We start from the raw sequence: 23377 nt of genomic DNA on the forward strand, positions 1-23377 counted from the left end.
GAGATACAACATGGCCCTTCCCCAAAAAGACGCAGAAGACAATCACAGAAAATGCATAAAAATATATTGGATACCGAAACCGTAATAAAAATAACAAGAAAAAGAACCACAAAATGACAACACTCAAATCTCCCTCCGTGTAAAATAATGTAAATATGGTAAACATTGTAAATAATTCTACAGGGCACCCCCTACCCCTTCCCGTAAGTTGTAAAGTAATTTAAAATGGAGAAATAAATTGTAATCGTACGTAGAAATGCGTTGTACTTCTTCTTTTATATAAATATTATCTTGCATAAAATAATACCGTGTTTTGAAAAATGAATACCAACACTCTTTGACAATTTCGAAAATCTTTATTTTAATTGCATATTTAGTCCATAATTTAATTTATAAAATTAGATTTGTAATAGAATTGCCACTCCACCAAGAATCCACTTACTAGCTCTCTCCTTAGTTCTTAAATTGAACGTCCACACGTAAGTAGGACCTCGCGATCGTGTTTTATACACAGGACATTCATACATATTCTTTAAATCTTGTTTGTCCTGTGTAATCGCCCTAATATACATAATTGGCAATAATGGAAACAATTCTTTAAATCTAGAGTCCATGATACATCCTGTTTGAACGTCCCATCGTGCACCTTCCATGTACAATCCGTTTATATACGCGCCTTCTCTTGGTGCCGATCTGTAAAGTTTTTGTGAAAAATCGATTATTACTACTCTGGAATAAAATTTATACAAATTGTAACTGAATTTCGTTAATGATGAAAACTAGCGAGTTTATGTAAATAAATGTACTCGAAATAAAATATTAAAAATATTTAAAAATGCAGTTAAGATATCTTTATTTATTAATACTTTAAAATATTAGATAATATATAGATACTCGCACATTCAGTAGCTATAAAAACTATTTGTACATCATTGTATTTATTAGAGCATTTATATAGCTACTAATTAATTAGATTCATGTATATTAAATCTAATGCCATTATTTATTGCTCCGCTTATGGGGTTACATGACTTCTAGTTCAGACAATACTTCGTTGCTCGTTTTCACTGCTATGAACTTCACTCTCCCTCACAACTTTACGTCGCGTTCTCAAAAAATTGTATCAACTTAATAATAAAATGAAATTAATAAATAACAAAAAGTGAGCATACACATACTATTTACATTATATACGAGCTATATTATATACAATACTATAAAGGAACCAATGCTCTAAGCCTGTGCCTCTTCATTCTCCCCGCTAATCTGCAGTGATCTTTGTGTCATTTAATAGTACTATATACTGTATAATATATTTTTATAATATATTTTATTTTATAATATATTTTTTTCGCCATTGTATACGTGCGATAAGTATAGTATACTTAATATTAACATCATACGGCAAGGAAAAATAAAAATAAAGAATATGTTTGAAGGAATGACGAAGTAATGTTTTTAATAATTACGTGATTTCTTCTTTGGTTTTTCTCAGTACTTCGCAATATAAACACATTTTGTCCAATGGCCATTCATTTTTGCGTGCGGTTTGTTGCATAATTGCAGTTAGAAATGATTGAGGATTGAAAAAACCACCTAGCCATACCGACGATGGTAACTGCATAATGATGCGTTATGTTATTAGAATAGATTAATTGATGAGGAGAATAAGATTGCAATAAATGGAATAATAATGTCGTAAGATTTTTTAGATTCTAATGTTAATTGGCAAAAAAGGAAAATTCTGCGTTTGGAACACGTAAACAATATGAATGACCCGTTAATATCGTCTGAAAGAAGATTCGTTAATATCTGATTTGTCATCTTCTCGAGGGTTCGAATATAGTCCAAGCAAAAGATTGTTTCCCAAGTTCAGCTAAAGAGTATAAAATACAGGATATTAAAGGCGAGTATGCGAATAAAACTGCTTGGAAATGTCAAATTTTATGATTTCTATTTTTTCTTAATGAAAGGTATTGTAATAGACTGGGGCGATGTCCTCAATTAATATGAATTTACACAAACTCAATCCAACTATTTTGGATTCAGTTCAGGCAGATTCATATTCTATTTACTACAAATTATCTATAGATTAATTATCTGAAGATGAAAACACTTTGATTCATATCAGTTCACATCTAAACTTATTTTAGTTGAATAGATTTAAGCAGTCTTTACAGCTTTTTTCTACCGGAAAGGGATACGAGTTATTAAAATTTCGCTTTTTATGGGTAGCAACAATCGTGTGCGTTGAACGAAGCTTTATTCTGTCGCTCATTCAATTTTGCTATGTTTATTTTACCAGTTTGAAATGAATTCCAGGCATCAAAATTTGCCACGGATTCAATTATCAATTTCACAAACTGAGACATTTCGATATTAATACGGCATTGTTTTATACAATAATAAAAGTTACAATAATAGTAAAAAATAAGTAAATGTTTACGTTAAAATCAGCAGTCCAATTAGATAATTCATTTATTCGATACAACATATCCGTGAACCAACTGTTTAATCCTAATTCTGAAGGGTAAGCTCTTTTTGTCCAAGACGGCGGAACAGCATCCATCATTATATAATTTTGTAGATCTTCCATCTCAGCATTAATAGTTAATTCTCCCTATCAAAAAAAACATCATTGATTAATTGTCTGGCGTTATGTTACAAAGCAGCATTTAAAGTTTGAAAATTCAAAAGATTATGTAACTTCCTTCATCAATAAATTTGAGAAGTTATAATTGTTTTCTAGAAGCAGTTACATTCAATATAAACAATTTCGAATTTAATGTCACATTTCAATAGTTTTAAGTTGATCATGTTCTAATTGATTTAATGATGATGGAAGAAGTACGGCAATATGTTCCAAGAGTTGTAACAGTAATTTGAGTCGCATAGGAGAATGTCGCTTTGTCATTGCATTCATCGTATGGTATAATTCTACAATGATTTCTTTCTTTATGATATATTTAAAAGTATTTTATATAACATACAATTTGGAAATTAGGTTCCAGAAACACATATAAGAAACATTCGGTATTTGCACAAAAGTTGGAACTCAAGTGTTGCAGTTATAGGGAGATAGGGACTGTTCTAAAAACTGAGATCTTCGATATGCTCAACGTAGATGAGGATAAGTTAGATAAGAGTTAAATAAAAAAAAGCGACAAGAGTCGAAACATTTATCATGTAAAATAAAAAAGGGGGTAGCTCAAATGAAAAGAAAAATAAAATGTAACAAAAAAACAAGAGAATTTATTTATTTCTTGTACTCTGAGTTTACACTGACTGCGATTTGGTTCTGAGCTCCAGCCGTGACTTTCCAAGATTGAAGCTCTTACAATTTGACTTTCGGTGGGATCTGTTTCTTTTTTGTTTGTCAACCCTCAATATCCCCATTAACCTGTAGGCGTACATGACCGTTGCCACGCTTCTAGAACATTCGGTGGAAGGACCGTTGGGATATCGATGACTCATTAGGCACTTCGGCGATATACATTGTCGCCAAGGCTGCCACATCTTTATCTCCATCATGGAATTTGAAGTATGCCGATCGTGACACATTCGGCAAACATCAAACCTAACCTCAACCTGATTCCAAACTTAGACCTTTAACTCAAAGATCTAAATTTTCTATTTTTGATTTGTGGCCAAAGAAATTTACTAATATACATATTTGCTTACTTTATAAGTAATGATTAAATACATGTTAATAAGTAAATATAATCCAAATTATTTGTTTGGTTTCATCTTTATCAGAAAAATCTCACAAATACGTTAGTAAAAGGATGATTTAGAAAGAGTAAAAGATAAAACAGTTTTACTTTCGATTTAGTATTTTGGTACATTGTCTCAGTGATATTCGACTTCCGGTACGTCAGGCGTCCCGCAGGGGAAACGACGACTGTGCAATTATGCATGGGATCCTTTTGTGCAATTATCAAATGTTTCCGTTTGTTCTTTCTATATGAAATGCACATACATTGCTAGCTAAAAGTTTGAAACCACTTTCTCAGTTGTATCTGTATTAAATATTTCGCTAATATCGGTATTAATTTGAAATTAACGTTATAGTTATTAATAGTAATTTATTTTCATAAATTTTTAACGAGAGAGTTTTCTAAGGTAACAGAATTGTAGTTTTTTTTTTAATTCTCGTGTTTTGTAAAACACGCAGTAATTACAATTTTTTGACTGCTAAACATATATACAGTGTGTCCGGTTTATCGTGAATGCCACGAGATGTTTCAGAAAAAATTGCACTACATAAAGGGGAACGTATTATACGCTATTGTGTTTGACATTGCGGTGACCTTGAAACCTGATCTTGAACGTGACATTACAATTTTTAAATACAGAGATCTTTCTTTTATTACTCCTATACGATAAACAATATTTATACATATAGGAAAGATATAAAACGTAATAATATAAATATGCAGCATTCTTATATATATCACAATAAACAGTATAACTAAAGGTAATAAACAAACAGTATTGAGTATACAGTATGTATAACGATCGGAGCCAGAAGTAGGAATGGAAGATAACCGGAAAGGTGACTTCCCAAGAATTTGCATACTATTCGGTAATTATGTAAATTAATTTAGGGAAGAAATATTTGTGACACGTATTTTTTTCTACAATGATTAATAGTAAAACAGTTACAGGTAATTAAAAATTAGTAAGGCCGAACGTTTCCGACCACGTACCGAGTGTACCCAAAGAATGCGTGACTTCATAAGTCTGTAACGGTGCTCAAATATCAGTAAATTTTTGATTTAATTATTTTAATTAATATGTAAGTATATGGAACGAAAATATGAACTAATGAGTTTCTAATAACCTAAACTTTTGTTGTCAGTAATCTTCTTAATTATGGAAAAAGATTCAAATATCGAATTGGGCCAAATTATCTTAATTATTATATTAAATTATCAAATTATAATAAAATATATAAATATTAAATTATTAAAATTCGCACTTACTCTACAGGTCTATACAATGCGTGCACCGAAGGTAGGGGCAGAGAGAAATTTCCTCTCTGATAGAGGTTAGAAACAGACAGTGCAAGACAGAATAGATAAAATTATTTCTTAGTATATTTCTTATTACGAGCAAACAATTCTAGAAATTAGTGGGGGATAACTCCTGCCCATAAATCCGGGCACAGTGTTGGTTTGCTATCTTATATTGTTTCTGAACTGTAGTTTACCCTAGTTACATATAGCCTTCTGTATATGTCGTGCATGCGAGGGATCATGTGTGCGATTGCGTAAAATGTAAAAATGTAAAAATGCATAAATATTTGTCATTACTTTTAAGCCTAACTCTAATTCTTGCAGGGACCTTCTAAGTTCTTCACACAGTAGATTCATGCGTTCGCATTCTTGTAAAGCAACTGTGACAAATGGTGTACGATCTTCCACCTAAGAAATTTAACAAAGATTTTATTAGAGACGGAAATTGTTTCGAGATTCGACATTCTATACCCAATTTCGTCTCTCGGTTTATCTTCGATGTTAACCAGTTAACTGCGGAATTTAGTTTTCAAAATCCCTTACGGGGTACGTAATTAAAATCAAGCAATGTGGTGTAATTAACGCAGTTAATTGTTTAAATGATGCAACGATTTTGATGAGCTTAAAATGTTGTAAATATCAGTACTGAAGAATTTTTCTGTATGAATCTACACATATGTCCCCTACAACCGCTGTTTGGCCTTAGTTTTCCAAAGTTAAATATTCTATACATTGTCAATACAATAATGAGAACCTTAAATATTATCAATAATATTGATAATAAATATTGATCGTCTAAACGTTCTTTTAAAGATTTCCCGTTTCTTAATTACTAATTTCTATTTATTTTAAATTTAGATTTATTAAGTAATTCATTAAAGTTAGTAGAAGAGAGAGGCAGTGAGTACCTTGCTGTAAAGTTCTAGCATATTGAATTCTTCTGGTAGTTTGTCCAATAAGTCCTCTATTTGTCCTTTTATTTTGTCTTCTTTTGAAATATCTCCGCTTGTTGTATCGCTGGCAGTTCTTGTTAGTATACCCAATAACGTTTTAAACAGATTTTCCACAGTTTGTGTTAAAAACCCTAATAAATGTATAAAATAAATTCTTCAGTGTATTAATTTCAAGAAGAGCCTTTATGTTAAATCGAGAATTGACTAAATTGTCTATTTGGCATTATATTACGAATTCATCAATTTATGAATTCTAAGGACAAATTGGAATTTTTTTTATTGGACTATTTCGAAACTTCGTCAAAAAATGTACGTACAAAATTTCTATTCGTGCCTGTTAGATTATTATGAGAAATAAGTGCTCGTGCGTAGTATATAACAGCAAAAATTATTCAACGTATTGAAAATAAATTTCTTTATACGTATAATGCAATATAAATGGGAAAAAGACACAGCAACCATTTATTTATATATAAATATATATAAAAGATGTCGATATTATTTTCTTTTGTTTAATAGTTTAATTGTTGAACAGTTTAATCATTGTTAACGGTTAGTTCTTAAGAATTTAGTCTGAAATGCAGACGTGTCTTTCTCAGATAAAAATTAATTACATTACATAATTATTACAACCAGAATTCTTACGTCTTCTAACTTATATTGCCTAACAGAGCCTAACAGACAAGTGCCTCAGTATAGGTTTCAAATTTTGCAACATCTCTATCTCTGGTATACATATACATATATAAAGAGCAAAGTGCTTTTATGTTCGTTCGGTTATAACTCAAAAACTACTGCGCCGATTTAAATTAGACTCAAATCATTCGATAGAGAATATTCCAAAGATGGTTTAACCAAATTAGCACCTATTTACTATTTTAAGTTGCCAAGCAATGAAAGAGAGCACCAAAAGATTCAGAACGAATAAACTACTGCTTCACTGGTAACAGTGAAGTTGGTATGACAGTGAAAGGTGGCCCGAACAGATCAATCGTCATTCTTCGGCTGTATTCGGAATAAGTTCGAGCGCCGTATGCAATAAGTGGGGAGCATAAGGCTCACGTCTTACAACAAGCAAGGTAATTATTTCTCCAAACAATTATTACTCATCTTCTTTTCGTTTTGACTTATTTGTTGCAATATTAACATCAATCAGTTACTAAGGACATACATCCGGGTAAGGATCGAGTATATCAGCTAGTTATAATGCTACTGTGACATTATTCATCAATTCACGATTACTATTCTTAATCATTTCAACTCCAAATACATAAACTTTGATTCGAATTAGCGATCTCACAACATTGATTTGTATTCATTAGTTATTCTCTAATAATATGATATGATATTATGTCAGTTTCATTAGGTTGTTTTGAAATGTTATATATATTTACCAATTTCTGCATTGGGATGAAGTCCATACAGAACAGGACTTTCAGCAGGTAAGTAGTTATCGACGTACTGATGATATGCATCATAATCACTATTTGGTGGTACCAAAAAATCTGGTGCAAGGTATAATTCACCTACGCAAAAAGTGTAAATTCATTTCTTTGTTAACTGTTTCTGTAAAAATTGTTGTAGTGCCTTCTAGCTCCATCTCGTCGTAAATTATTGAAGCTATCGATGGTGTCGAAAAATATTTCAAACAAAAGTCCAACAATTTCGAGGGGTATATAATTTGATGTAATTTTTTCACGAATGGATAACTGAAGGATTTCTGAATGATAATATTACATTTTTAAATGGAATTATATATTTTTTATTTTATTATTTCACATTAATCGGTGTAGTCCTGAAAAGGCAAAGGAAATAATAGAATAAAATTCATACCCTGAAATGGCTATTTTGGAGATATTTTGATTTTGATATGTATTGCAAAGCGATATAACATCAACAATTTTGAAAATATTTGTGAACCACCGTATATTAATACTTTATGAAATTGTACAAGTGTACAAATTTGCGAAAACATGAGTCGGAGGACAATTCAAATAATGTTGTTGTTTTTCCTCGGAGTATCAAGACCATTAGATTACAAGTAATGTAAGAACAAATAAACTCCGGGCAAAACAATGTCGCCGCTACATGCAACCGTCCAATCAAGATGAATTTGAATTTTCCGACTCTCCCCCGACCAGTATAAATAAACAGACGCGATCGCGAGCGACGGTACATAACGAGTACATAGTGGGTTCATATATAATACATATCGAATAGTTAACAGCATCTTGAGTATCCTCGAGTACCTAACGAGCGTCTATCAAGTCACCCGACGAGCATTTGCCAGTATTTATTCCGCGACTTTATTTTGCGATTTATACTTTGTACGAACGACTAACGTCTACGTTTGTATATTAATTTATTGTCTTAAATATATTAACGGTTACAACAACAAGTAATCTCGTCATTAATCCTCACAACCTACGTCCTCTTCGCACAAACATCTACAGATATAATGTTGTAATAATTTAAAAAACGTATTTGATATGTACTTGTACTAATTCAAGAATAATAAAAGAAGTCTTATCATTAATCTTATTTGTGTTTGATGTGAAAAAATAGAATATTTAAGGAAACATTGGTGTGTGCAAAAATGAGATTGATATAATGCGAGGTAATAGTCGTGTTATAGCAAAACATATCTTTTTCTCGATGCTTAGATTATAGATTCTTAAAGGTTGATTGTTAAGAAAAATAAAATAGATTGGGAAAATAAAAAAAAAGCCAACACCACACGGAGTTCCCAGGCGGTCACCCATCCAAGTACTATCCGTGCCCGGCGCTGCTTAACTTTCGTGATCGGACGAGAACGAGTGCACTCAGCGCGGTATGAGCGTTGGCTGAAATAAGTAATATTTTTATTTGTCTTTGATTGTCAAATAAATAGAATATTTAAAGAAACATAAGTGTGTGCAAAAATCATTAATCTTTTTATTAGAGTTTATAAACTTCTATAAAGTGAAAGATTTACTTTTCAAATAAAAAATAAATTGAAATTGTATTATTACCTTGAAAAATCGCTTATGTTATAATAATCATCCAAAGTAATATGTAGCGGCATTCGACGGCAAAGAACTTTCCAACGGTTTCATCGGTACATAGTATACCACATAGACTGTTTACGAGAGACCGACAAAACATAAGCAAGGTCACGACGAAGGGTAAGCGTCGACAGGCCTAATGAGCTATCGATATCCCTACGGTCCTTTCGCCAAACACGAAAGAAAGCGTGCGTGACCACGGTCGCGAAAGTCTAACGAACGCGTGCGTAGTAGGGATATTGAGAGGTGATAAAAAGAAATGAAATGAATTGAGAGATGAGTGGTGACCAAGAAGCGTGATTGCAGTCGAAATCGAGAAACGTGAGTAAATTATTATCCGCTCAAGTCGCGAGTTGAGACTTGTAACAAAGTCGTTAAGCGAGAATACATATACTGTTAAACGAAACGCCGAGTATTTCTTTAGCACTCTACACGTACTACCAACACCTTATATATACAAAATAAGAGAAGGAAACGAATACTAATCATTAAATAGTAAAGAATTACTGATATAAAGCATATTTCGTTTCAATATTAAAAAGTTTTGATTGTTATAAGAAGAGACCAATAAAGTATTTACAAACTTAAAGTTTTATAGAAAAATTGTACTTAAAAATAGATTTAATAAATCGAATACATTGGAAATATTATTGTGAATTATCATATATACCTTCGACTAATTCCGTTTTCAAATATTCTACTAAATATGTCTTGCATAGTCTTCTATCCCAATCATCTGTTATGTGACCTCCATACATTATTTCTCCAAATAAGTAACGAAGATCCTTCCAAGGTACTTTGATACTATTTTCCAGGTAATTAAATAATACAGATACGCTGATTGTTAGATCACCGAAGTTGAATGGGTAGGACTGACGCAAAAAAAAAAATTTTTTTTGAACATACATAATTTACAAGCTTGTTATAATTTTATAAATTTGTTTAAACATATTTTGAATGAGAATAAACTACATTTTACTAAACAGAAAATTATTCTACGGAAAGCGTTATTTGAAAAAATTACAGAAAATCATTGCTGATACCGTATCTAATTATATTAATAATTACTTATCTCTGAACATTATACATAAATTTCATATATACATATATATATGTCGGGTTGACGTTAAGATTAGAGTTAGGGTTAAGGGCGTGAAACGAATCCCCATTGGCATTACACGTGGTCATTATGCAATAGAGGAGATATTTACTAGTGCAAATATGATTATGATAGAATTTGACAAGTAATCGCGATAATTAGATACTCGAGAAGCTAATGACAATGATCCTAGGCTCAATAACGAATCCGCGGTCAACGGGATAACGAACTCTACTCTTCTTTAGCGTATAAGTTGTACTCAATGTTAATGAATGGAGCAATCACCACGTAAAAGAAAGATACTTCAATCGTCGATGAGATCGAACAAGAGAGCGCCCCTCCGGCACGGTGACGCTGTCGAGGAGAACTATATCGTGTGTCTGAGGACACGAGATCATCGGATTCGTAGAGAAAAGTCTTCGTTCGGAAAGTGAGGGAAATTGACGCTACTGTTAATTGGTCAATTTCCATGTTGGTGGCTAGGGAAGGGTGCTAGCCGCCCTTAAGGGAAAGTTGCTAGCGGAAAGCGTCGTTCGTGAGAAAAATAGATTTCTCCTATTTTCCCGTAGTTGGAACGAGGACTGTTTGTCCGTTTGAAGGACTTTAGTTAAATAAATCTTAAGATTTATAGCGGGTCCTCGGGCTAGCTGAACATGTTCTGTGGAGATGCATCGACATCTGGCAATCATCTTACCCGAAGAATAGAGTCTGCGTGTGGCGAGCCACGGCACAGAAACCGTTGGAATGTTTACTGTCGCGTGCCGCCACAACTATTTCTTTTAAGGAGAGCTATAGAATTACTCCATGCCTTTGTTAGACAAAAGGTTCGTCCCTTGACCGCGGCTACGTTCGGCGACCGGTTGTCGCCTCGAGCCCAAGCTCACTATCATAAATCTCAAATAAATACAGTCAGATCGAATAACAACAATTTCTTAATACGACTATGGTGGAATCTGGATTACAGTATTGAGGGATCTTCCCAAAGTTCCAAAGGGAAGGTTCCGGTGTTCTTTTATCTCCGACATATATAATATACATACATATGTATACAATACATGTACACTATACATACATTAATTGTATATATATGTATGTAAATGTAATTTTTTAACGACGATTAACAACATAGTAACAGAGAAATTTGTTTAATTGCTATTTGTGCTTGGGTACGTTCTAAATTATTTAATAATTTATTATTAAAACATATATTGACTAAAAAAAAGCAATTATTAAAGAATATAATGTACGAACTTTGCTAATATCATCACTAATAAAAAGTAATGCTTTATCTTATTAGTAGCTTTTCCTAATTTGATTGCAGGTTACAAGGAAGACAGTTATAGTATGTTTTAAACTATTAGGTCATCCCATAAGTTTGTGCCGACTTTTGTGTATACATTTCATGTGTCGATTTATAAACATACGGCGATGAGGGACCAATGCACTTGAAAAATGGGAAAAAGTTGTACAACGAGAGGGGGATTACATTTTTTCATGAAACTGAAAGGTATGTAAACAATCTTAACATATATAACCGCTCGAAAAACGGAACGAACTTATGGGACGACATAATATATCACATTTGCGAGATATATTCGAAATATGTCTTATAATTAATAAAAAATCTGTTAAAGAGTATTAATTTGAAGTTATTACATTACACAAGATAACGTAAATATTGTTTTCTGCTTTCTCTCATTGTTTCAACAGTTACAAATCTTCGATCCATAATTTCTAATTTAACGTCATGATCCATTAAGATTTAACGTCACTTACCCTATTCCATCCTTGCGCCCCAAATTTTCTACGTTCTGCAAGTACAGCGTGGTAATAACAAAGTGCAAATAATATTGCTTTGAATTCGGTTTCCTTGCTGCAGGACTCCAAAGTTTCCTGGGTAAAGTTATCCAACGCTTTGTGAATATTCGCTTGAATTCCAGATGGTGGTTCGTTCGTAATCTTTATGGCTGATTCTAGTATACCCTGTGTACAATTTAACGTACCTTACATTTAGTAATTATCTATCTATATTATTGGCTAAAGTATCACGTGTATAGTAAATTGGGGACTATAATAGGGACCTCAGAATTTTCTTAGATTTTTTAAAGCAAAAAGACAATAAGAAATTAGGCCATTTAACGAAAGACCTGTAATGCCTACCGCGTTAGTGAAAAATCATATTACCGACGGAGGGTTAAAGAATATAATTAGCACATGTTAACTTAATTAAAAGTGCATATTTTCTTTTGCTTTTTCAAATTGTACAATTGTTTATTACCTGAGGTATTATTGATTCATGAGGATCAGGACTGGGTTCCGCACTAATGAACAAACGATAATCATCATGTGGATTCTCCGAGCACTGTTCCATCTTTTTTTCCAATGTAGGCAACCATTTCCTCACTAAATGGACATTTTGCAAAATTACCCAGTGGCCTTCGTTCGCGGAAAGTTCTATGGCTTCTTCCGCTATGGGTTCTTGACCTTGACCCAGTGACACATTATGGAAATTTCTCCCTCCAAAAGTGAAACCCAATTAGATTCCCAGTTTTTCGACGTCCTGAATTTTTATCGTTGTCGTTATTGTACATACATATTCCATGTGATTACGTTGATTTTCATAACATGTTTTTGTATAATTCATTAGGTATCGATAATTCTTAATTTTAATTGTCTTCGATTCAGGTTATAAACTGGTAAACGAAAGATATGTTATCGACAGCAACAGAGTATAGGAAATGAGAAGAGTAAGAAGATATTACAATTATATTGCATTAAAGAAAAATTATTAAATGTTGCGAAGTTTGATTGTAGCTTATTGATTGATTCCTCAGGGTATGCAAGAATTATATCTCATGACTTTGGTAGCTGATCCTACACCTTTGGATCGGTGGAATTTCAAAGCTAAATTTTTTGCATTGCATTGTTTAATGCTCGTTACGAGGAATAAATATCTGTAAGGAACCATGGGTCGCAAATGAACCGTTTTTTGGAAAATGACCTTAAAATACCTTAAAAACTAAGTAATGACATATTAATGAACAAACAAAAAGCTGTTCCTTTGAATGTACGATAACCTACGCTAAATAGAATGAAGCATCTAGCTTCATCATTTCAAACTATTACAAAATTACTTACCTTATGGAGAAATCTTTCGTATAAAAATCGAATAGCGTTGAAGAGAATATAATTCGGTACGTGGAATTGCAGAAACGTTAACTACTCTTCGATTTCGATATTTTTGAATGTATTGTAAAAATCGATATTTCAAATAATCTTTTCCTATATGAGAAGAGAATTCGCTTAATTTCCGTGATATTCGCGAAAAACTACCGATATCACTACAGTGAATTCTGCATCTGCAGTCGTGCTACCGTGACAGCGTATGCATTAGTTTAGTTACCGATTGCCGGTCACTTATCGTCTGTTTGACAACGAGAGTCGGGCGAGTTTAAAGGCTTCGTGCACAACGTACACATGCGAGGTTGCAAGAGTCTGTTATAACTGATAACTTATAACTCAATTAAAAGTGAATATCATCAGTGTATTAGGTTCAAATATTAAATAATTAAATAACTGTTAATAAACAGAAGATAAGCGACCGGCGACTGGTAACCAGACAGACGCATGGGCTGTCACTGTTGAACATCTATAGGCAGAAAAACACTATGATTGAGCCGGTAGTTTCTTGCCAATATATTGAAAACTAAACGAGTTCACTCCTTATATACAATATAGTATATAGGTAAAAGTTGTGCAAAATATTTTTACAACATATCAAAAAATCATAAAATTCGGGGGTCGATAACGTTTCTACAGTTTCACCCTATATACCGTTATATATTGCATACAATATTATGCATTATATATATTATTATTATTACAAGTTAATAGTGTTACACACTAGATAAATAAATAAATAAATAAATAAATAAAATATTTTCAGTAAGGACTCCTGTTATTCTAACAGGAAAATGACTTTCAGTCGCGCGCGACTACTTTGCACGTGTGCATAGCATGTATAGATATATGTATGCCTTCCATATTCTTTGTAGTCACAGAGTCGTGTCTTAACTTTGCGGTTGCGCGCGTCTGGTCGCGAATGGGAAGAAGAATAAAGCGTAGACTTCGTTTAAAAGACCTAGCTACGGAGTGGGGAAAGTAGCGATGCCTTTTAGTAAGCAGATTGTAAGGAACCGTACGATACTTAGCCCAGAACCTTGGTGACCCGAAGTACTTAACAAAAAAGAACACAAAAGAAAAAAAAAATTTTCTTTTCTTTTCCTGCGATAAATTTAAACAGCTGATCCATACGAATCTTGATAAACTTTTGGAAACTATCCTGATAAACTATAAACAAACTACTGGATTTTTGTTTCGATTGATAATACAATACTATATGGTTATTAATAACTAATAAGCCGATGTGATATTATTTAAATAAAAAAGAAAATTAACAGAGCTGTTGTGCATAAAAAATGTTTAGGTGTTGAAATGTTAGGTGAAATGTATAAGTATTGAATAAATTTCTTACCTTCAACGGATCAACGCCAGGAGAGAGAATGAAAAATATAGGCGTGATTGAACTGGTTTCTTCAAAGGATTTATGAAAAGGTGGAGATCTGGATTCAACAAATTTTGAACCAAGCTTTTCTTCTACGAAGCACCTAAATAAAGTAGTGAGATACAATATTTTAAACAATTTGAGGAAAAAGGAAATATAATTTAACTTAAAGTAATACCAGGTAGTATAGTATACTGGGTGTTACTGATATTTTTAATGCTCTTTTTTATAAATAACAGATTTGTAAGATAAAAAAGAAAAATAATTATTTCTTATACATGCTACGATAGGGTGAATAGATTTTTGAAATGTTATTGTTTCTACGAAAGATTATGTATGTATGTAAACATAGAGAGACGAGTGTCGACTCCTGATAGCCAGCGTTAAGCATTATTTGTTATCAAGCGATGTCAATCCTTAAATGTTATCAATCGTTATCTGTTGTTAATCGTTATTTGTTGTTAGTTGCCAAAAGTAATAAACGTTATTGTTACAAATCAGGAGTATTTCTTGTGTGCTCAATCACGACATATACCACCTTAATAATAATTCTGTTTAGCTGTTCTCGACCTATGTGTTCGTTTTGTGTGTGTTTTGGAAAAGTGGGTGCTGCTAATGTCTAATTTTTCCGTTGTTTTAGATATTAGGAAGTTTATGTGACATCAGAGACCATCGCACCGCTTCAGAGACCAGGTCACACACCGCGGGCAAGATGACTGCCAGATGTCTACACATCCTTACTGGGTACCTTCGATAGTCTTAGGGACCTACCATAAATTTGGGCATTTTCATAGTTAAGGTCCTTTAGACCAAGCAAGGATCATTCCTTTCAAGTGTCCTTTACATTTATTGTTTACCACGGCTAGATACGGGAAACTTGGTTTTTCTGACGTTCTGTACCTTCCTTTACCAACTTTCTCTTGTCCCTTAAATTTAAGGCTTACGTTTTAAAGACAAGAAGGTTGAGCCGTAACGGAACTTTATGTTTCTTTTCTATGGAACTTTATTAAATAACACAACTTTATAAGCGCAGTTTGCGCGACTGATCTGAGAAATGTTGACTGACGAGAGTTTGTAGTTTCAGTCCCGAGCTGTTCTCGTATCATCATCGAGGAAAGCTCGGTGTGGGTGTACCCTTGGAAAAGTGAGGGTAACGATCCGCGATGCCAATTGGTTATAGCCCACGTTAATAAATGAAGAGTGGAGGAGGAAGCCTCCTACCAACATGGTCCCTAGGTGACACTGTTCATGGGGAAAACTAGCTTTCCCGCTATTGAGGGTACGCGGTGGGGACCTGCACACATCTGGCCTCTAATGTGGATTGCCGTCACACTCTCGAGGGCGGCTGAGACCCTTCCTAGTCCACCAACCTTCTTCTTACCCAATCAAAAGCAGTGTCTATTGCCCTCACTTTCCTAGCCAAAATTGTCCTTAACGAATCAGCTCATCTCGTGTCCTTAAACACACCCATCACTAGCTTTCCTCTGCCTCAACATTGTCACTAAACTTCACATATTCTCTATCTTTAGAATAGTCAACATGTTTTTACCGAGTTTCTACGCTTAGACCAGTCGCGCACTTAATTTATACATACGCATCAGTGTAACTAGTTTCTATATAAAGTTGTTGGAGTGAATTGTGATTTATACGTGTCAATTCAGTGTGTATTCCATTGTGATTACTGAATTCATCATAAGGTTTGATAAAAGGAAAGTTAATAGTTGTGCTACGGATGAACCTTCTTGTTTTTATCATCTAAGCCTCAAATTTACGTGACATTATCCTCGGTGTCTTTGTTGGTGTTGTGTATCGCTATACCTGCTTCTTGGACGAGGGAGTTTTGTTCTTTTGATCTGGAAATTTGACTTATATGCGGGAACATGCTGGCAGAATCGTTTTTGGAGGTATTTATTATTTTATTTTTCCAGTATTGGTTTTAGAGTTCGGGAATGCTTGTTTCAATTGCGATTTTATTTTGTATAGTAGATAATTTAGGAATTCGAAGTCTTCTCTTTCGTCGTAAGAATAGTTGTATTTTAGATTGTTGCATTTAGATAGTATGTAGCTTTTGTCTCGTTGTAGTTTTTTTATTTTATTGTTTACATAGAACTCGCAATAATTTTTTTGTTTTAATATTGGTGCGGATTTGTAGGGGCACTCGACAGCAAACTTTCCAACGGTTTCTGTCCCGTGGCTCGCTACACGAAGACTCTACCCTTCGAACAAGATGATTGCCAGATGTCGATACACTTTCACCGAATATTTTTAGCTAGCCTAAGGACCCGCTATAAATCATAGGATGTATGTAGCAAAGGTTCTCTAAAGGGACAATCGTCTTTGTCTCAACAATCTCTACACATACCACCCACTACGGGAAAACACAGGAAATCTGCTTTTTCTCACGTACGACGCTCCTCGCTAGCGATTTTCTCTCAAGGGCGGTTAACATCCCCCTCCAACCACCAACTCAAAATTGAGCCAATTAACAGCGACGTCCATTTCCCTCACCTTCCGAACCAATACTTTTCTTAACGAATCCGATCATTCCGTATCCTTAGACACACCCAATCACAGTTTTCCGAAGGAGTATTATCTTGACAAAAAGTCATTCTGTCGTGAGCCGCGAGACGAGTTGAGAGACGCCTATCCGAATTGATCGTTGGTAGTTGGCCGTAATAGCGAATCCGAATTTCTCGACATCTGTTGCAATCATCTCCCAACTTGAATCGCACCGCGAAACGTATCACATCGAGTTCGAATTTGCAACCGCGAACCGATAATTGTATCGCGCGTTCTGTGCACGAGTGTATATCACGTACATAAACTAATAAATATTTATAGTTGAACAATATCGAGTGAATCTTCTACACTTATCACGCACTTATCACCCCAGATTCTTGAAGAGCTATTTCTATATGTTTTTCTATTTCGTCTATGAATGAGTCGATTTGTGTGATTGTTAAGCTGACGTTGTTGTAGATCTTCTGGTCGTAGTCCTGTTCGAGTCGGTTTTGGAACTTTTTCTAGTCTGTCTTTTCGTAATCGTACCTGGGAGTTTCGGTCTGTGTTTCAAGTGTTAGGAAGTCAGATGTATTCTTGTTTATCTGAAATACTATGGCGTTATGGTCGCTGTTATAGTCTAGGATATTGAGAGTGTGTTAACATTTTGAAATTTTAATCGCGCGTCTGCTAGGCATGTGCCCAGGTATGAGCCTTCTTTTCGGTAAGAGGGTAGCTCGGAGCTGTAATGGTTTATTTTGTAGTGTATACTTTTATTGTCTAGCCAGTTTGTAATGAAGTTTCCTCTCGTGTTGTTTAGTTCGTTTTTCCAGCTTGCATGTTTTGCATTAAGGTCGCCAGCTATTGTATAGTAATTTTCCTGTTTGTCGATCTGTAAAAGTTCAAAGAGATTGTTGAATTCGTCGTTAAATTCTTTCTGCAGTGCTAAATAAGTTTTCCTTATTGCTTATTTTTATTTTTATGATCGTTTCTAGGATTTTGAAACTTGTTATTTTGTCGTTTTGCATTGTTTTGAACATCAGAGGGTTTTTTTATGAGGATTGCAGTTCCTCCACCTTGGGCAGCTAGAGTAGTTTTTGAAGTATACTTTGTGTCTTTTGTTCAATTTTGTTTCTGAGATAAGTACGATGTGGAAAGTGGAAGGGTTAGCATATTGTATCTGTATTTGGTTTGAAATTATTGAGTTGGCATTTATTGAAATTATTTGCAAACGTTTTACTTTTAACTGATTTGTTTTTTGCTGTAATTGACACTTGAGTGGGTTTTGGTTATTCATCATTTATACTATCGATAGTGATGAAGATGGGGTCGATCCTTTCCTCCTGCGTTTTTAATGATTTTCTCATTTCGTTTAATTGCTTTTGTTCATTTAACGCCTTGAGTGTACATTTTTTGAAGTCTTCAATGACGTTTATTATGTTTAGTTGGAGTATGTTTACTGTTGGATTAGGGCTTTGATTCAAGCGGGGAAATATATTTGTTATATATTATATATTTGGTAGTTTGTTTTCTTTATTTGTGTTTGATACACAAAAGAATATTTAAAGAAACATAAATGTACCAAAATGAAAATGATATATTGCATGGTAACGGTCGTGTTATAGAAAAACATATCTTTTTCTCGATGCTTAGATTATAGATTCTTAAAGGTTGATTGTTAAGAAAAATAATATAGATTGGGAAAATAAAAAAAAGCCAACAGCACACGGAGTTCCCAGGCGGTCACCCATCCAAGTACTATCCGTGCCCAGCGCTGCTTAACTTTCGTGATCGGACGAGAACGAGTGCTTTTTTTTTTTATCTTTGTTTATTAGTTCCAGGTTATTTACATATTTTTTTTACATCATTTTTTTTCCAGAATAAACGCTGAATTCTAATTGTAGGGTGGTACAGGCAAGAGTACCGATACGCGACGGTACGACGTAGCCATGCATTATTACATTCTTTTCTCTTTTTTTTTTAAGATTATTATTGTTAAATAAAATAAAATTAAGCCGCTGTTGCGCTGTGCTTATGTACGATATTTTAATTTATGTCCTGAAAGCCTGGACGCAAAAACAGGATAGTTCGCTAGCCTATTAGGGAGGGGCTGGGCGGGGATGAACTGGTAGGGGGGGGGGGAGGGGTGTTCTGTGGGATTAGTATAATATTTGTTTATCTATTTACATATTTACATATTTACACTTTGATTCGGTGAGCGTTGCCGTTCTGTGGCTCTTTATCTTGTTGTTTTTGTTGTGAATTCCGTATCCACCAATATTTTTTTGTGTTTTTTCTGTGTTTGTCTTCTGTATCCTTTTGGGGGAGGGCCATGTTGTATCTCCACCTAGTGTCTGCCGTGCGGCCATCTAGGTTTTCCTCGTATTGAATAGATTTCATTCCTATTTTCCTTTGCATATGATAAATTATGGGTATGTTGTTTTGGTCTTGGAGATAGTTTCTTTCGTCTAGGTATAGAAAGGCTTCGGCGGGGATGTAGCCTGTTAGCAGAGTGTTTTTGAAGTATGCGTCGTTTGGGTATAAGAAGCCGAAGATTAGGCTGTTTTCTTTGATCTTCGCGGCTTGCGAGAAGTGATTTCTCGTTAGTTTTAGGATGTGACAGTCGATGCGGTGGATGTTGGCTAAGTCGTATATTTTTTTGTTTTTTACGTATTTTCTGTATCCGCTGTGTTCTGATCTGTAAATGCTCAGGCAAGCTCTGATGCATTTTCTTTCAAATATGCGAATTTTTTCCATTATTGACGCAGGTATGTTGTACCATATTGGGCAGCCGTAGGTTATAATGGGTCTTATTAGCGATTGGTAGCACATGATTTTTACTTTGCTATCGAGAAGTCTGGAGTAAAACAGCCTTTTTGTATTCCAAAAAGCTTTGCTGGCTTTGGAGAGTTGGATTTCGATGTGTTGCTTATAATTTAGTTTTTCATCTATGTTTATTCCTAGGTATTTTACGCAGTTTTTGTGTGGTATGAGGTTCTCTTCGTTTGCTTTTTCTTTTAGGCGGAATTTCCTGACTTGTTCCCTTTCTGCTGGGCCGATTTTGCTTGTTCTGGGTCTGAATAGTATGGTTTCGCATTTGCTTGCGTTAATTTTTAGTTTCCATGTATGATAGTAATCGCTGATTTTGTTAAAGAGTTCTTGCAGTTCTGTTCTTATCGTGTTGGTTTTGCGGCCTGTTACGTAGATGATTAGGTCATCCGCGAAGGCTATGGAGCGTTTGTGTGTGGATGTGTTGAGATTAAAGAGGTTTAGTAAGTCGTTATTGTAGATGCTAAAGAGTAGCGGGGAATTTACTGTTCCTTGTTGCAGGCCGTTCTCTATGGAGAATTCTTTGCTTGAAGTGTGCGAGCCGTCGGTCATTATGAAAGTTTTGTTTGTTACCATGTCCCATACTATTTTGATTAGGTATTCGGGGAAGTTCTTTTTAATCATTTTATAAATGAGCCCTGGGATCCAGACGGTGTCGAAGGCTTTTTCGATGTCTATTAGGCAGGCGGCTACTCGCTGGTTTGCGTTAAGTGCCCAGCAGATATCCGACGTAAGTTTGTTTCTTGCGTGGATTGTGGAGTGTTTGTGGCGGAAGCCGAATTGGTTTTCCGGGATTATCTTATTTTTTGAGCAGAAGGCTGCTAGGGGGTTGTTTATGATCATTTCGTATACTTTGCTTATGTTGGGGAGGAGGCTTATGGGTCGTAGGTTTGCAGGTGATGAGCCGTCTTTATTTTTTTTTGTAATGGCTATGAGTTTGGCTTTTTTCCATTTTTTGGGGAAGTACGTGTTGTTTAGTGCATTATTAAACAGTACTGTGTAGTACCATTTTATTTTGTTTGGTAGGCGTTTGAGCGAGATGTTTGGGATGCCATCAAAGCCGGCGGATTTTTTGTTGTTTAGCGTGGAGAAGATTGTACTTAGTTGATTGAAGTTTGTAAAGTAGTTTATTTCTGGGTCGGGCTGTTTGGGGTCGTCCGATGTGTTTTCGTTTGAGAATGTGCAGACTGTTTTGTTTAGCGCTATGTCTTGCTTTATTTTATTTTTTAGTATGTTTGTTTCGGCGATGATAATTCTGTTTAATTGTTCTCGGCCCATGTGTTCGTTTTGTGTGTGAGTTTTGGCGAAGTGGGTGCCGATAATGTCTAGTTTTTCCGTTGTTTTTGATATTATGAAGTTGCCCTCTGTGTCTTTGTTGGTGTTGTGTATCTCGATGCCTGCTTCTTGGATGAGGGAGGCTTTTTCTGGAGGCAGTTTGAGGGGCGGGATGGAGTTTTGTTCCTTTGGTCTGAAAATTTGATTTATCTGCGGGAACATGCTAGCAGAGTCTTTTTTGGAGATATTTTTTATTTTATTTGTCCAGTATTGATTTATAGAGTTTGCGAATTCTTGTTTTAGTTGTGATTTTATTTCGTGTAGCAGGTACTTTAGGAATTCTATGTCTTCTCTTTTGTCGTAAGAGTAGTTGTGTCTTAGGTAGTTTAATTTCGATAGTATGTAGCTTTTATCTCGTTGTAGTTTTTTTATTTTATAGTTTATATATGGCTCGCAGGAGTCTTTTTTTTTAAATGTCGGTACGGATTCTTGTAGGGCGATTTGTATATGTTTTTCTATTTCGTCTATGAACGAGTCGATTTGTCTGTCTGTTAGGTTGATACTGTTATAGATTTTTAGGTCGCAGTTCTGTTCGAGCAGGTTTTGGAACTTTTTCCAGTCTGTCTTTTTGTAGTTGTACCTGGGTGTTTCGGTCTGTGTTTCAAGCGTTAGGCAGTCAGATGTATAGGAGAACGAGTGCACTCAGCGCGGTATGAGCGCTGACTGAAATAAGTAATTTTTTTATTTGTCTTTGATGGTCAAAGAAATAGAATATTTAATGAAACATGTGTGTGCCAAAATGAAAATGATATAACGTATGGTAATGGTCGCACGATACTAAAACATTGCAATTTCTTCATGCTTAGAATAAAGATTATTAAAAATTGATTGTTAAGGAATCCGAATTGATTTTTTTTTTGGGGGGGGGGGGGAATTACCTTATTTTTTGTGCAAAAGGAGATTAGGGTGTCATGTATGACTATTTCGAATATTTTGATTACGTTGGCTAGGATACATAATATCGCAGGTTTGAGAGCAAGGAGCGGTTTTTATTTTTTTCTTTTATGATGGCTCTTAAAATTATTAAGGAGCACTGTATAATAACATTTTATTCTGTTTGAGCAGAATGTTCAGGATGTGGTCGAAACCGGATGATTTTTAATTGTTTAATTTAGAGAAAATGATTTTTATTCGGTTGTAATTTGCAAAGAAGTTTATTTCTGTGTCTGGTTGTTTGGGTTTGTCCGAGGAGTTTTCATTAGAAAATATGAAGGTTGTCTTATTTAGCGATATGTCTCGCTCTATTTATTTTTCAGTTTGTTTGTTTCGGCAATGATAATTCTGTTTAATTGTTCTCGACCCATGTGTTCGTGTGTGTGTATGTTTTGGAAAAGCGAGTGTCGATAAGATATAGTTTTTCCGTTGTTTTACATGTCATAAAATAACTAGACTTCATGTTTTTATTGGTGTTCTGTATCGCTATACCTGCATCTTGGAGGAGGGGAGCTTTCTCTGGAGACAGTTTGAAAGAAGAGATAGAGTTTGGTTCTTTTAACCTAGAAATTTTATTTATCTGTGGGAACATGCTAGCTGAGTTTTTTTAGGCATATTTTTTTTACTTTGTTTGCTCATCTTCTGTTTCATCGTAAAAATAGCTGTATTTTAGATTGTTTATTTTGGATAGTACGTAGCTTTTGTCTCGTTGTAGTTCGCTTTCGCAGTCAAGGCGTTATTTTGGAAGGGTACACCAATAGCTAAAACGATTCCCTTCAACATTCGTAGCAGTATTTCTAATTTCCTATGCTATGAGTTTCTTGTAAGGGTAATTGACGGATTTTAACGGTCCGAACGATCGAGCGCCCCTTACCCCTCGGTCAATAACATCGAAGCATGGCATTCATTCAGGTATCGTTCACGCTCTTCTCGGGAAGGATCCCCCGCACTTGGAGCACCTTAACGCCGTAAACGCCATCTGGCGGGCGAAGATGCCGTTTGACGATTATCTTCATAACCAATCAGCGTGCGGATTTGGGGCCCTCCGTTTTGATCCTTGTTGGAGTCTAATACGTGTTGGGCTCGCTCGAGTCTAACAACGG

At 34.7% G+C, this 23377-nt stretch overlaps 3 protein-coding genes, 1 long non-coding RNA gene and 1 other non-coding gene across 10 annotated transcripts in view; 1 reads left to right on the top strand and 4 right to left on the bottom strand.

Annotated features, from left to right (window-relative positions):
- Positions 1-336: 336 nt before the first annotated feature.
- Positions 337-9351, bottom strand: LOC125386641 (dynein beta chain, ciliary-like). 6 transcript variants are annotated; one of them, XM_048413639.1, is made up of 7 exons: positions 8983-9351; positions 7366-7497; positions 5927-6102; positions 5316-5426; positions 2447-2620; positions 1470-1618; positions 337-693 (listed from the first exon to the last, which is right to left on the bottom strand). In XM_048413639.1, exons 3-7 carry the CDS (start codon positions 5945-5947, stop codon positions 399-401), a joined length of 750 nt encoding a protein of 249 aa, XP_048269596.1. In that variant the 5' UTR covers positions 5948-6102; positions 7366-7497; positions 8983-9351; the 3' UTR covers positions 337-398. The 6 variants fall into 6 exon arrangements, with proteins under 6 accessions (XP_048269596.1, XP_048269594.1, XP_048269597.1 ...); XM_048413637.1 differs by lacking the exon at positions 8983-9351 and having other exon boundaries at positions 7366-7563; XM_048413640.1 differs by lacking the exons at positions 7366-7497; positions 8983-9351 and adding an exon at positions 6838-6916.
- Positions 6895-8678, top strand: LOC125386644. The gene is made up of 2 exons (XR_007226985.1): positions 6895-7413; positions 7556-8678. It is a non-coding gene; the product is annotated as an uncharacterized LOC125386644 (long non-coding RNA).
- On the bottom strand, positions 8697-8815 carry LOC125386833. The gene has a single exon (XR_007227272.1). It is a non-coding gene; the product is annotated as a 5S ribosomal RNA (ribosomal RNA).
- A 234-nt stretch (positions 9352-9585) lies between the features above and the next one.
- On the bottom strand, positions 9586-12508 carry LOC125386642 (dynein axonemal heavy chain 17-like). The gene is made up of 3 exons (XM_048413644.1): positions 12393-12508; positions 11891-12097; positions 9586-9887 (listed from the first exon to the last, which is right to left on the bottom strand). Exons 1-3 carry the CDS (start codon positions 12483-12485, stop codon positions 9663-9665), a joined length of 525 nt encoding a protein of 174 aa, XP_048269601.1. The 5' UTR covers positions 12486-12508; the 3' UTR covers positions 9586-9662.
- A 5089-nt stretch (positions 12509-17597) lies between these two features.
- LOC125386643 (dynein beta chain, ciliary-like) overlaps positions 17598-23377 on the bottom strand; it is a 70559-nt gene continuing 64779 nt past the window's right edge. Inside the window, exon 2 of the mRNA XM_048413645.1 lies at positions 17598-18069. Coding sequence (XP_048269602.1) covers positions 18039-18069 — 31 coding nt within the window. The 3' untranslated portion in view covers positions 17598-18038. The remainder of the gene's footprint in view (positions 18070-23377) is intronic.

The sequence above is a fragment of the Bombus terrestris genome, chromosome 17 (assembly GCF_910591885.1).
Source record: "Bombus terrestris chromosome 17, iyBomTerr1.2, whole genome shotgun sequence".
NCBI lineage: Eukaryota > Metazoa > Arthropoda > Insecta > Hymenoptera > Apidae > Bombus > Bombus terrestris.